At 39.1% G+C, this 13,037-nt stretch overlaps 1 protein-coding gene across 1 annotated transcript; it reads right to left on the bottom strand.

The window, feature by feature from the left end:
• Nucleotides 1-6,968: 6,968 nt before the first annotated feature.
• Nucleotides 6,969-8,407, bottom strand: LOC104960834 (transmembrane protein 125-like). The gene has a single exon (XM_010789005.1). It carries the CDS (start codon nucleotides 7,974-7,976, stop codon nucleotides 7,281-7,283), a length of 696 nt encoding a protein of 231 aa, XP_010787307.1. The 5' UTR covers nucleotides 7,977-8,407; the 3' UTR covers nucleotides 6,969-7,280.
• Between the last annotated feature and the right edge of the window lie 4,630 nt (nucleotides 8,408-13,037).

Here is a 13,037-nt window from a genome sequence, read left to right as displayed (position 1 = left end):
CAGTCTCAGCAAATAAAGTCAACATTTCACTGAGCTGTGTGGGGTTTATTAAACTTTTAAAAGATGTTTGAATGGTGATATACACAGTGATAGATGTTAAGGACTAACAAGTTTATAATAAATACATTTGTATTTATTTTAGGATCTTTTCATACAATCATACGTATTGGGATCATTTGTATTAATGTGGACTGGAGGGTGACGAGCATAAGTTTCACTTTCCTTTTTATTTAAATTCCATCCTTGGTAACGAAGAATATGTTTCTCTGTTGTCCACGTTTAAAAAGCATAAAACAACACCACCAGAGCGCGGTGCAAAGTATCTAGATAGAATATGGCGCTGGGTTTACAATAGTTGTTGTTCTTATTATACATCAATGTAGTCCGCTGTATAGAAAACTGTAGTTTCCCCACAGCAGCAGACGCACATTCATGACGTCCGCTGGTGCATCATAAATACGTCAATAGTGCAGTCTCTTCTCCTAAATCCTTTTGAATTCTCCCACTATTCATTAACCCTGAAAGGGTCTGTGGGCCATCATCGACAAAGCTCTATCATCCCCCCTCTGTTAACAAGAGATAGTATGTTGCGAACTCTCTTTGTTTCAAATAATTGCCAATCGGAATTACATGCAGGGCAGCATCATCGGTCTGAAAGGGTCTCTGGAAATATCAAACATTTAATTAAAGTTTTAAAAACAGTGACAGGTTAAAATCAGAGGTGGATTATTTACCTAGGTAAAAATATGTGTTAGAAGTAAACGTCCTGCATTCAAAATTGCCAATTGCCCAAGTGAAAAGTATTATCATCTGGAAGTAAAATGAATCATTATGTTATTAGTATTAAATACATATAAGTATTTGTACAATTTATATTTAGAAATACTCAGTTGTAATTAATGATGCATAAATGTGTTCATCCATTCAATGTGGCATCTGCTATAATGGGGTTAATGTATGATATTACTTAATAATACAACACATTACTGTATAATACGTGATAATGTATGAGTTGATTTACTTGGATCTACTGTACTGTGTACACCACAACAATATTACAAAAAATATACTGCATATTAAAGCAAAATGGGGCGAAGCCTGCGAGCTAGTTCAGGCAGTCAACTCGAGCACTTATGCTGCATTCATACATAACGCCCCTTGCCACTCTACAACCAACCAACAGAGTCTCCTTAATATGCCGCTCTATTTAACCTGCCAGTTCTCTCTCCATGCATTGCTTGCTGCTGCTATTGCTGTAGCTACCTTTACGTCGCTGCTGCTTGCCTGCCCCACCACCACCCCAGCTTCCACCCCAGCTTCCACCTGTAGGCTCGGGGGTTAGTTATTTGATCATCACTCATCGTGCTATGTATATCTAGGGAGTGATGATGCCCGAGCCTAATCGCCAAACTCAACTATATGCTGCTTCTAATAAACATGTTAAAGAAACACGTGAGTTGTCTGACTGAACTATTGTAAAGGTAGAAGTATGAGCATAAAAAATAAAGAAAGGATGAAAGCTTGTGTTTTTTTGAAGGCTCACACGCCACTACACTGTCCAATGGATATCCCTGGGGAGCCTTTGGCAAGCAATGCTCTATTTTGGTGAAGAGAGATGCAAGGTGTATAATGAGGTGCCAATAGACTCATGATTCACACTCTAAGGCTTAAAGTAGAGCTCTCTGAAGATATTTTCCCTATTCCAAAGGGCAGTGGAGAACCGAGTCTATCACAACTGGACCTTCTGTAGACACACACTCAAATGTGTGGACCGAGAAAGATAAACAAAATCAACGTAACACAGTAATATTACAGATCAACAACACAGATACGATCCTCATTTATTAATTTGATTTACATTTTATAAAATGTATTAATTATATAATTAAATCGATTTGTTGTTGGTTTTATCTGAGTTTTTCAGGGTATTCTCTGAATACCTTGAAGGCCCTGATGGTTCACCACTGCCAAAGGGTGAGAGAAGATGGCATTGAGTGCGATTTAATAATAAATCAGATTAAGTCCTTTTGTAATAAAGTATGTGCTTTTAAAGCCTCGTCTCAGCTACGTTTAATCCACACCTAGTCCATAGTTGGAGGTGGTTCAAGAAAGAAAAAAGGCTTTATATGAGAAAAAAATCCATTGACAGAATTGATCTTCCATAATAAGTCTGGCCTTCCAGTATAGATGCACCATTTACTTTAAATACAGCCATGGTCTTTTTTGTCCTGAATTTATAATGATAGACCTCTATTTTGAAATAGTACATTTAAACGGTTTCACTCACTATTAAGATACTAAATGAAGATAAAAACGCATTTACATTCACTACTGACTGCAATAGTGAAAAGGAAATGGATGACAAACCTAATAAAGTTACTCATTAACATCTCTGTCTTAAGGGCATGGAGCAGGGAGGGTGGTATTATGGTATGTCCTGCAACCTTTGCCCAGGAAGTCTCCTATTCTTTTCTTTAGGAGCTGAAGAGGAAGACGAAAACAGCAGTTTAAAGTCAGGTCTAGGAGAATTACTCTGTTGGTTATCATATTTTCTACAGGTAAGTCCTTTTAGACTTGTTTGTGTTGTTGTAGATTGTTTAAAATTAAGGGTTACTACTGTATGTGTTCCTCTGTGACAAAGGTTGGACATTATTTCGGTCTGTTGTTGTTATGTGACCAGTGGTCAATTGAGATACAGCTACTTTGTGCGAAATGATATAACTTTAGCAGAAATATACAGTATTTACAGTGTATTTCCTCCTCTGGCATATGCTATGTTCAAAGTTAATAAGTAAGCAGTTCAAGACTATAATCATGAATATTGCTCTAGACCAGGCACGTTAACTACCAAACATCATGTGACTCTGTGAGAAGGCAGGGACTATTTAATGTCAATATTTTAGGTATGATTTTGGTTCAGGTGAAATTGTTTGTCAGAAAGTCCTTCCCAGAACCAAAAGAGCTGTGAGTATTGGCTGTTTAAAGGCACCTGTTAGCTAATATTACACAAACAATGATCATCACAGCACACTGGAGAGTGTTGGTTGCATATATTTTGGGGATTTAGTTCATCATTAAATGGTGATTATGACACTGGTATCATTTTGTAGTGTTGAATCAAATCTTCTAGATCAAAATAGGATGAAAAGACAAAAACAATTGAGAAACAGATACCGTCTTACATTCCAATGTTGTTGGAAAGCTTTATGATAGTGGCAAAACAATAAAAAGTGTATTGGCCATGACATTTGAAAAACGAAGTATGTCTTTCTCACTGCAAGTGTTGGGATGTCCCATCAGCCTTTACTTTAGGGATGGGTTCCCCCTTTTCAAAAAATGAACTGACAATCTCATATTTATGTACATTAAAAGTGATTTGGTTGCTGTTATTGCTACTTCCTTCCATACTTAATGCAATATACGTGATAGGGGATGATATTACCTTTGGACTTGAAATGCATTCTCACTAATTGAGAATCAAGTCCTATTTTGGCAGATTTCCAGCTATGTTTTTCCTTGTTGATCTGAAGGGTAGTAACACGAAATGGGCTGGTCTCATAAAATGTTTCCATGGAACAGAAATGCATTCTCATTATGTTTTTGAGGGAAGCAAAATTAATCACAAATTTGTTTCTAAACAAAGTCCACATAGGGAGGAGTTTGTAACGTTCATAACATTCGTCTACAGTACACTTAGACATGTGAATTTAGTGAAGTACAAACATACTTATTTAACCTAAACCATGATCTTTTACTGAACCTATCAACCTGTTTTTATTTAAATGTTTCTAACTAAGCTTACTAACGGCGACTGTAATCTGGGAGGATTGTAATTGAGAATGACGTTTTGCTGAATGGACGTGATTTTTAGGAGAAAGGGTTACACAAAAGGGAATTCTGTACCTCCAAATTAGCTGAATTAGTTTAAGCCTCTCCCAAAACCCTCTCATGATCTTCAGTAACACGTTATTTCTTCACGTTTTCCATCAGAAAGCAGAGATGGGCTTGTGGAGCTGCAGCCTCTTTGTGCTGTTCTGTGTTAGTGGAGCTTTCATCAGAGAGGTACATCTGGCTACTATATTTGATGTCGGGGGACACAAAGGCAGTCAGAGACATCTTCTGATGGAAGAAGATTACCCTTTCAGTAACGGTACTGAAATACTAAGTAAGTATTTCAAAAACGTTACCATCATGTAACTATTTACAACCAGGTGTGTTCAAGAACTTTGAACTCTATAACATTCAAGGTACAGGAAACAATTTGAAGTGTTAAAGTGGATGCAATAAAGTTTGTTTCCTGCTGTGTTCCCAGGGACGGCTGATCCAGACGAGGGCACAAAGTCGTTGAATTGGTCCTATATGGCCGCGGGCCTCGGCACAGCCCTCACTATCTCGCTCCTCATCGTGATGACCGTCAAGTTTCGTCTCTTCCATCGCTTCTTGGCCAGCTACAGACACTCTCTGCTCCAAGAAGCCGACGGGGTTAGCCAGTACGGTCAGGAAGAGCTGCCCTACCCTCACAGTGTGATGGGTAGAATAAGAGAGGGGTCTGGGGGGGATCCGAGGGGTTTGGATAACGATGATGATGGCTTCATCGAGGATAACTATATCCAGGCCAGTGAAAAACACAGGGCAGAGAGGGAGAGAGAGGAGGAGGAGGAGGAAGGGATAGAAGACAGCGACGATGATCTTCAGTTCACTATAGCATGATTGGATAGAGGGAGACAAAAGCGGCTTTACAACTCAGATAAAGGACTATAGAGAAGATTTTGATTGAAAGTCAGAAGAATAGCTCTGATTCAGAACCTTCCTAGCTCTTGACCTTTCAAATTAATCTAGGGAAGCACTATGGCACAAGGAAAGTCATTTTGGGCCCTTATATTATCTTCTGACCTTCGAGGAGTACTGAGCCGAAAACTAATAAATGTCAAAACTGAATGAGCCCCAGTTGCCTCAAAACTTTCAAAGCTGCAATAACAATTGGACTTGTGTACAAAATCAGCACATTTTAATAGTATGATATGATGATAGTTATAACAAGACTGAACTAAATAGAAGTTTTTGAAGGATGTTACTGCCTTTCTTTGAGTTAATTTGAGTAGTTGTATCCAAAGGCTGGGTGCAGGATTGCCAATTCAGTGAAGCAAAAAAAGAAGAGATGATACGCACAGTGTAATATATAACATAAACCTTTATTTTACTGGGACAGGCCTTGTTTTGACCGCACTGGGTCTACGTTGGACGTCATCTTTGTTCATCTTTTCATATACTATACGTTGCCCTTTGTTGTGCAAGCTACTCCTAAATCGATCTGGTAAATCAAAATGTTAACTTTAAATTAATCTCCATTTATTGTCCTTGTATGCAGAGATGAAGTCCCAATTAAAGCTGAACATTGTAATTCTTTGAAAATAAATGTATTGTTTGTATATCCTTTTCCAAACAGTTGGAAGCTGCTGTTTGTACTCTGCTTATTAGTAATTGTAATACCACCTGCGAATCACTTGTAGTGTTGTTAGTAATTTAGTCATCTTTTATTCATATTGAAAGTAGGTGGGTGGTTGATTATATGTTGGCAATGAATTAACAAAAAAGAGGTAAAACAACTTGACACTTTTTCATTAGTTGTATGTGCAGAAAGTTACAGATTTAATCTAATTAGTATCCAATCTGTGTGGTAGGCAGGAACCTGCATTCATGTAAAATGGCAACAAATATTTCAATGTACAGTGTTCATCAATGATTACAAATCATTTACTGTATGAATATATTCTTTACAATTCCAATGCGTATTCATTCATTGACTCGTGAACTGTGAATTGTAATATGTCTGTTGTCAAATTAAGTAGGCTATTCACTAAATGATTTATCCAGTTACTGTATTTCAAACTAAGAACATCAGTTTTCAGTTTAGTTTGTGCCATATGAAACACAATATTGTCCCATTGTAGAATCAATCATCACTGCACAAAAAGAACATGTGCAATTTTGAACAATACAATCAAAATGAGTTTAAAACAATAAAATAACAATAACAAATTGAAAGCGTGTTATTTCAGTGGGCCATTAATCAATAATGAGCCATGGTACAATAGTTAGCATTAGATGGACATTTGGTTCCACCGGTTTGGGTCTTAAAGATGATTTTGGCGCAGAGGACGAAAGAGAGCAGAAAAACGAGTTATTAAATCAAAAAGACTACCTGCTGACATTGATGCAAACATCCAGAATAGCAGCTATGCTACGCTTACATTAACTAGCTTGGTTAGAAGGGAATGTTAGACGTGGTTTATTTATTGGAAATGATACAGAACATCAAAGTCTCGAGCAGCTCTTCTAGATAAACGCTAACAATAGGTTAAAGCAATGGTTTGCATCAAAACATCAAGATGCACCGCTCACCAGATGTTAATATTGACACAGGTGCCAGGTCAGCCGACAGTCAGGACAGAACAGACTTCTGAAAGTGTGCTCTCATTCCCCACTGAGAGCTACAACTGAGGAGTGCACAAAAAGTCACACTTGCCACAACTAGAAAATAAAAGTTTTGAATCTCTGTTGTAAAACCTAAAAAAACAAATGCTTTCAAATCATAGACAGTCTTTCATTTCTAGATTGAAAAAGATACCCCCAACTACCTAAAAAATATTTCCCATCAGACCAACATTATATAATAGTGGTGAATTATGACTCTTTTTAATATGAGGAATTTTAGGATCCTTTGTGGTTTTTCATTTATAAAACATAGTCCACGGATAGTGGAACATGCAGTACCAGCAAGAGAAACACACCTGTGCTTTTCCAGTTGGTCGGTATACTCCTGAAAAAATAACACGAAGCCAGAAATCTTTTTCACAGCAGTCATCTCAACAGTTGTGAGAATACAAAATAACAAAACTGTTCTTTGAGTCAATTGTAGAAAAACATACAGAGAATCCAACATAGAAATAGTTGTTTATTTGATTCGAACACCTTACTGACTCTTTATTTTCATGTACTCATGTAATCATGTTTCAAACGTTTTCCTCAAAATGTAGCCATTCTTTAAAGCATGCAGTGCTGCAGCTTATTTGGAGGTATACTTTTAATGATCAAAATTACAATATTGTACAGTATGCCAATGGAAAAGGACAGAATTGATCTAGAGCTATAGAACCAAAGCATCCTTAATGTATTTCTTTATTTATTTGTTTGAAAGTCCGCTGGACAAATGTATTCTGATCACGCCTTTCAAAGGAACTAAATCAGTTTTTTTTTGAGTGATTTTGCCCATTAGTCCTTCAGATAAGGCTGGTCCTGCTGGAGGAAGTCTCTCTCCTGGCCGGGCCTCCTGAGACGCTGAAAACCCTGACAGTCCGATTCCCCAGCGCCCTCGCTCTGTTCACCCTCATCATCATCCTCCTCCTCTGCTCCCTTCTTCTTTCAACGTATAACACCACGTTGTAGGCGACCACAGCTAGAACCATGCCCGCCCCAGCAGCCACCAACACCAGACTGGACACAAACTTCTCCTTGCTGTCGTGACTTTGGTTGCCAATTGTTGCCATGCAGAGAAGCACCGTACCACAAATCATCACTGCCAGCCCCACGGCCAACATCAGCGCGGGGTCGGCCCTCCCCCCGCTCTTCAGCTGGTCGATCCGACGCCAGCTGTGCACACAGTTCATGTCCTGGATGGCTGAACTGAGAAGAAGCTTGAGAAGAACAGCCAGAGCCAGGAGGCAGAGGGTAGTGCCCACCCAGAGGCGCCATTCCCCGGACAGGCTGGTGGTGGTGGAGAGGAGGCCAACGCCACCCAGCCCCAGCCCCATTATAAGGGCCACAGAGGCAAGGTAGCACAGTAAGGATCGACGGGGCTCTCTGAACCACCACAGCTCCACTTGATCTTCCAGGACACGCCGCTGCATCAGTGTGGGGTCGAGGTAGAGAGCTGGGGGGTGACGGATGATGTGGCGGGGCTGGTAGAAGGTCTGCATGCTAGGTATGGATGATTTCAAGTTGTAAGAAGAACATGACACCTTGTCTTATATAACTGTTTTCTGGCTTCTGTGGAGACCCACTTGGTGTTAGATGAGTGACATCTCCCGCTTTCTTCCATCTGCCCCCCATCATGCAACCTTTGTTAAAGCATTACAATAGTGCCTTCAGAAAATGCTCAAGTAGTTTGTCCTTCTTGCTTCATTCTGTAAAGAATATGATTTTCATGAAGAAATAATCCAGCTCCAATGGTGAGGGGGTGAATCTCATTTGATCAAGCTCCTCTCAGGGATGGCCTTCTTCTCAGAGTAGATGGGAGAATGATCCTGACGATAAGGACCCCCAGCCTTGACCTCCACTGTGTAATACTCACTCTGTGAAGAGAGGTAATGATGGTGTTGACACTCAGGCTTGGTGCAGTGTGGACACATGTCTTCTTACGATCAACAGTCACTGTACTAGCGTCACAGATTTATAATCTTTGCCCTCTTTTCCCCAGTACCAGGCAGGACAGAGGACCCCTCCCCCTTCTACTCTCATCAGACGGGGACACCATCTTGACTGGTTAACTGGGGAAAAAGACGGGTCACAATAGCAGTGTTGGATCATGGTTTGGACAGAGATTGGCGACATTGTCCCGCGTTCCCCCACACAGACAATGGGCTGACCGGAGAACACAATGACTGTGCTGCTTTAGGCGGGGTGGGGGGGTGGGGGGGGTGAGCCGTGGATGGGTGTTGCGTTGCTGCTGTGGAAGGCTGAGTGATGTCAGTGTGTAGTGATAATGGGGTTTCTGTGATCGTAAGGATAGCGTCATCCACACACTACGCTGAGCCTCTTAGATAGGCCACAACGAACGCTGCCTCTTCTCAATGAGACGTTCACTGACACAAGCCTGCTGATCTTTGCTTTTCAGTAATACACCTGAAAATGTTCCGCTAAAACACGTTGCTTGAATTGAAAGGACTAGATTGACATTTTGGGAAATACCCTTTATTTGCTTTCCTTTCTGTTTTGGCTTCTGGAGTTAGACAAGAGGGTTGATACGACTACTAGGACTGTACCCGCTTCAGTTTTTTTTCAATAGTTAACACATTAAGACTCTTAAAGAAGAAATATTGAGAACTAAGACTAAAGGAGCAAAGCTGTGCCCTAGATCTGCAACCAGAAGCACATGATCAGCCTCACATGTTATTAACCCTAACCCTAACCCTGCTTGAGTACTTCCATTTTAGGCTACTCCATACTTCTATGCCACTACAATTTGGAGGCCATAAATGTTTTACTACTATACATTTATTAAACAAGATTGATCAGTAGTTACTTTGCAGGTTCATATAATTGATGCAAAAAATAAATTAATACCTGGCAGTTTAAAAGGTAATTGAAGTTAGCTCTCACTTTACCAGATGTACATTTAAAAAAGATGTACACATTAATGGATCGATTATTATAATCCAGTGATACATATTTCTAAGAAAATGGCCATTTTGCACATGGGTACTTCTAGTTTTGGTACTTTATGTATATTTTGATGCTATTACCTTTGTCATTTTAGTTAAGTACTGTAAAAGTATTTCTACACTGTAGTGTTACCACTTTTACTTTCATCCGAGTACTTCTTTCACCTCTTTTTCTTGAAGAATTTGGTCTACATGTGCTCTTTATGACTAAAATTAGATGATAACTGATAACTTAAACAAAAATGAATTGACTTTCAAAATACTCCAATACAAACAAGTTGATGAAGCAAGCTGCAAAGACTCTCAGGTGCTTACATTAATTGTTCACTCACCACAGGCGTAAACACTTTAAAAAGCAAAAGGTGAGTGTGCCAGTTTTTTTTGGCACACACGGTTTTGCTGCTTTTATGCACTTAAATCTATTTATATCACATTCTGTTATGATTGCAGTGGAAACTGTGTGGAGAGAGAGAAAACATTTCCAGCAGCTTGCAGTTACTGTTTTTGTGTTTGTATAATATATTTTTGTACTTACAATAAAAAAAAATTAAAAAAACAGAATTTATAAAAGGAAGGTATGTTTAAGATTACACTTAGAAGTCTGTAACTGCTCCAAGAGTTGACATTTCTTGTAAAACTTTAAAAGATTTGAAGCTAATGTACTTGCAGGATTTGTGCTGATCTGAATTTGTATCCTGATTATTATTTGATTGTGCTAAATGTAAGTCTCTCTGGATGAAAGCATCAGCTTAATGAAATGAAATGCAAAGAAAAGGATGGTGTGAATCAATTGAGGGCCAAATTACGGTGACAAAAGCTTTTTTTTTTTTTTTAAGTAAATCTTTGTATAATTCCTGTGTTTGGCTGTGTGAATTGTGCTTTTGACAAAATTAGCCCTCTTTTCAAAATTCTGCTTTAGGAACCCTAAAAAATCCATCGTGCTGTGATGGATTTACCCCCCGGGGTCTAGACACTGGTGGTGGTGAAGAGCTGAAGGGAAATACACATCTGGAGTGATGAGGGTTCTTCTGGGCTTGGCCTGGCCCTGGAGCTGATGAACTGGAGGTGAAGGAGGTGGAGGAGGTCTGCATCGATTCTCCTGAACGACGCTGACAGAGCAGATTTAAACGTTTGCCGGATGTGCTGTGATTTGCTTGTGGGAGATGAGACGGGTCCGATTGGTTTAGCTGGGGGACTGTTGCTTGCGCCCTTGCTTATTGAAAGAAAGGGTGAATGAGTGAGAGAGGATTTGTGAATGAGAGTGTAGGAGACATTCTTCCTGCAACTCAAAAGTCCCTGCAACCAGCTAAGAAGTAACTGAGATACATGTTAAACATTGGCCTTTACAACTGTGGTTATGCAGATTATTTTACCCTCAGACAGAGCCGGGTTGATACCTTAGTTTGTTCATTTCTGGCAAATTACGCTCAAACTTCATCGTTCAAACTTAGAGGTTATCTTGCCTGGCTGCCCTTATCTCCAGTCGTTGTGTTAAGCTAATATCTCAAACTTGTTAGCCTTAATGTTGAATCATTTAATATTTGGAAAGTCACAAAATGTCATAGAATTCCTTTCATAACTAAACTTGACTTGACATGACTACCTGCCTGCTATGGTTACATTTACTTTACATCATGGCATCTTAGAAGCTTGTACACTTTCTTGTTTTTTTTTGTCTGTAGCTAATCAATCTTCTGGCACATCTGCTTTTTTTGTAGCCTTGTCTACAGTTGGCAATTTGTCTTGTCAAATGGGTTAACCCTAACCCGCAGGTGCAACTAATATGATTACAATAATAATGGCTTGATTCCATGGTGTTGTTCCAGGACAAGGACATTGTTTTCATAAATCCTGGCTTGCTTGAAGTACAACTGGCTGGAACGAGGCCATTGGTAATGTTTTAAATTGCATCTGTTCATGTCCTGTACTGAGAAGTTGCAGATAGAAGGCTCTGATTGACACATTCATTATATATCCATAAAAGGTTCAACTGCACATATGCATCTAATATCATTTACATTTTCAGTATGCAATCTTAATAGGGCCTCAAGTGACTTCATGACTTCAAGTTTTAAGCTATGTCAGTGCGTAGAGGCATTCCGTATACGTTTATGACCAAAGTTCCCCTCTCATGTGACTGAAAGCGCCTGTCAGCTTAGTCATGATATTAATTAGTAACTTGCCAGTTAAAAGCTTGCTGAATGACCCTAAAACCCACAGCTTAAAATATGCTATATAAATGTATTTATATAGCACATTTTAACACAAGACAATTCAAAGTACTTTACAAAAAAACATTAAAAGAATTAAGACAGAAACACAGTTAAATAGCCAAAAGAATACGAAGAATACAAATGTCCCACTAAACTGAATGAATTCATTAAGAGAGTTAACCCTGAACATCTCAGTGTTATGAATAGGGAGTCGCCCCCTATGTGTTGAGCTCAAAATACACTTTCTCCCCCTGGTGGACAAAATTCACACGTGCAATTCATCTTTTGTATCAGTTTAGTTGAACATCACTGAAACCAAATATCAAATTATAATCTTCAAAGATTAAGTCCATCCAAATGTTACCCTTTTTGTATAGAAAAAGAGGCATGGGGCAAGCTGACATAATAAATGATGGATAGATGGATGGCCGTATGGATGGATGGTAAATGGTATGAATCAAATGTCATCAGTATCCAACCACGCTCTTTATCATTGTCAGTCATTTTGTCAAAAGAAAAAAAAAAGAAGTGTAATGAAATCTTCGGTAACGAGGTTGAGAAGAAACACAAAAGTATTAACATTATGGAATACCTTCTCTTTTGCAAGTGCCTCCACTGTTTCAATTGTAAAAAAATAACGATTTCCTGCATGGTGTCATGCTGTGTCTTTGTGTTTCCTTTTATTTTGAAAAGTGTTTCCCCCCTGTGGTATGTTTCTTTTTAATCCTTGGTTGCGTTCCGATAATCCAAAAATCAGCTCCTAAATTCTAACCCTATCTCCTATTCCTTGACCGCTGAGTGAAACGTCACGGGGTTAAGGGATAGTGGATAGGAGAATTCAAAAGGATTTAGGAGAAGAGACTGCGGTACTTTAGAGAATCCGAATGCACTTTCACTATCTGACGTGTTTATGATGCGCCAGCGGACGTCATTGTGTGCGTCTGCTGCTGTGGTGAAACTATGGAAACTACAGTGTTCTATACAACGGACTACATGGATGTTTAATAAGAACGAGGGACTCATCTAGAGACTCTGCAACGTGCTCTGATGCTGTTGTTTTATGCTTTATGAACGTGGACAACAGAGAAACATATTCTTCATGACCAAAGTTGTAATTGAAATAAAAAAGGTAAGTGAAATGTATGCTCGTCACCCTCTCCCTCCGGTCCACATTAATACAAATGATCCCAATATGTATGATTGTATAAAAATATCTTAAAATCAATACAAATGTATTTATTATAAACGTTAGTCCTTAACAGTGTGCGAAATACCCGTCAATAATCGGGGGGTCCCCATCTCCCGTTTATTGCGCAATATACCGGTCGAAGATTTCTCAATATGCAGTAGGCCTATACAATATTTCATGGATGCAATCCAAGAC

This window comes from Notothenia coriiceps, unplaced genomic scaffold (assembly GCF_000735185.1).
Source record: "Notothenia coriiceps isolate Sejong01 unplaced genomic scaffold, NC01 NC01_scaffold00032410, whole genome shotgun sequence".
NCBI lineage: Eukaryota > Metazoa > Chordata > Actinopteri > Perciformes > Nototheniidae > Notothenia > Notothenia coriiceps.
Note: the sequence above shows the minus strand (reverse complement) of the source record. Positions and strands in the feature narration are given on the sequence as shown.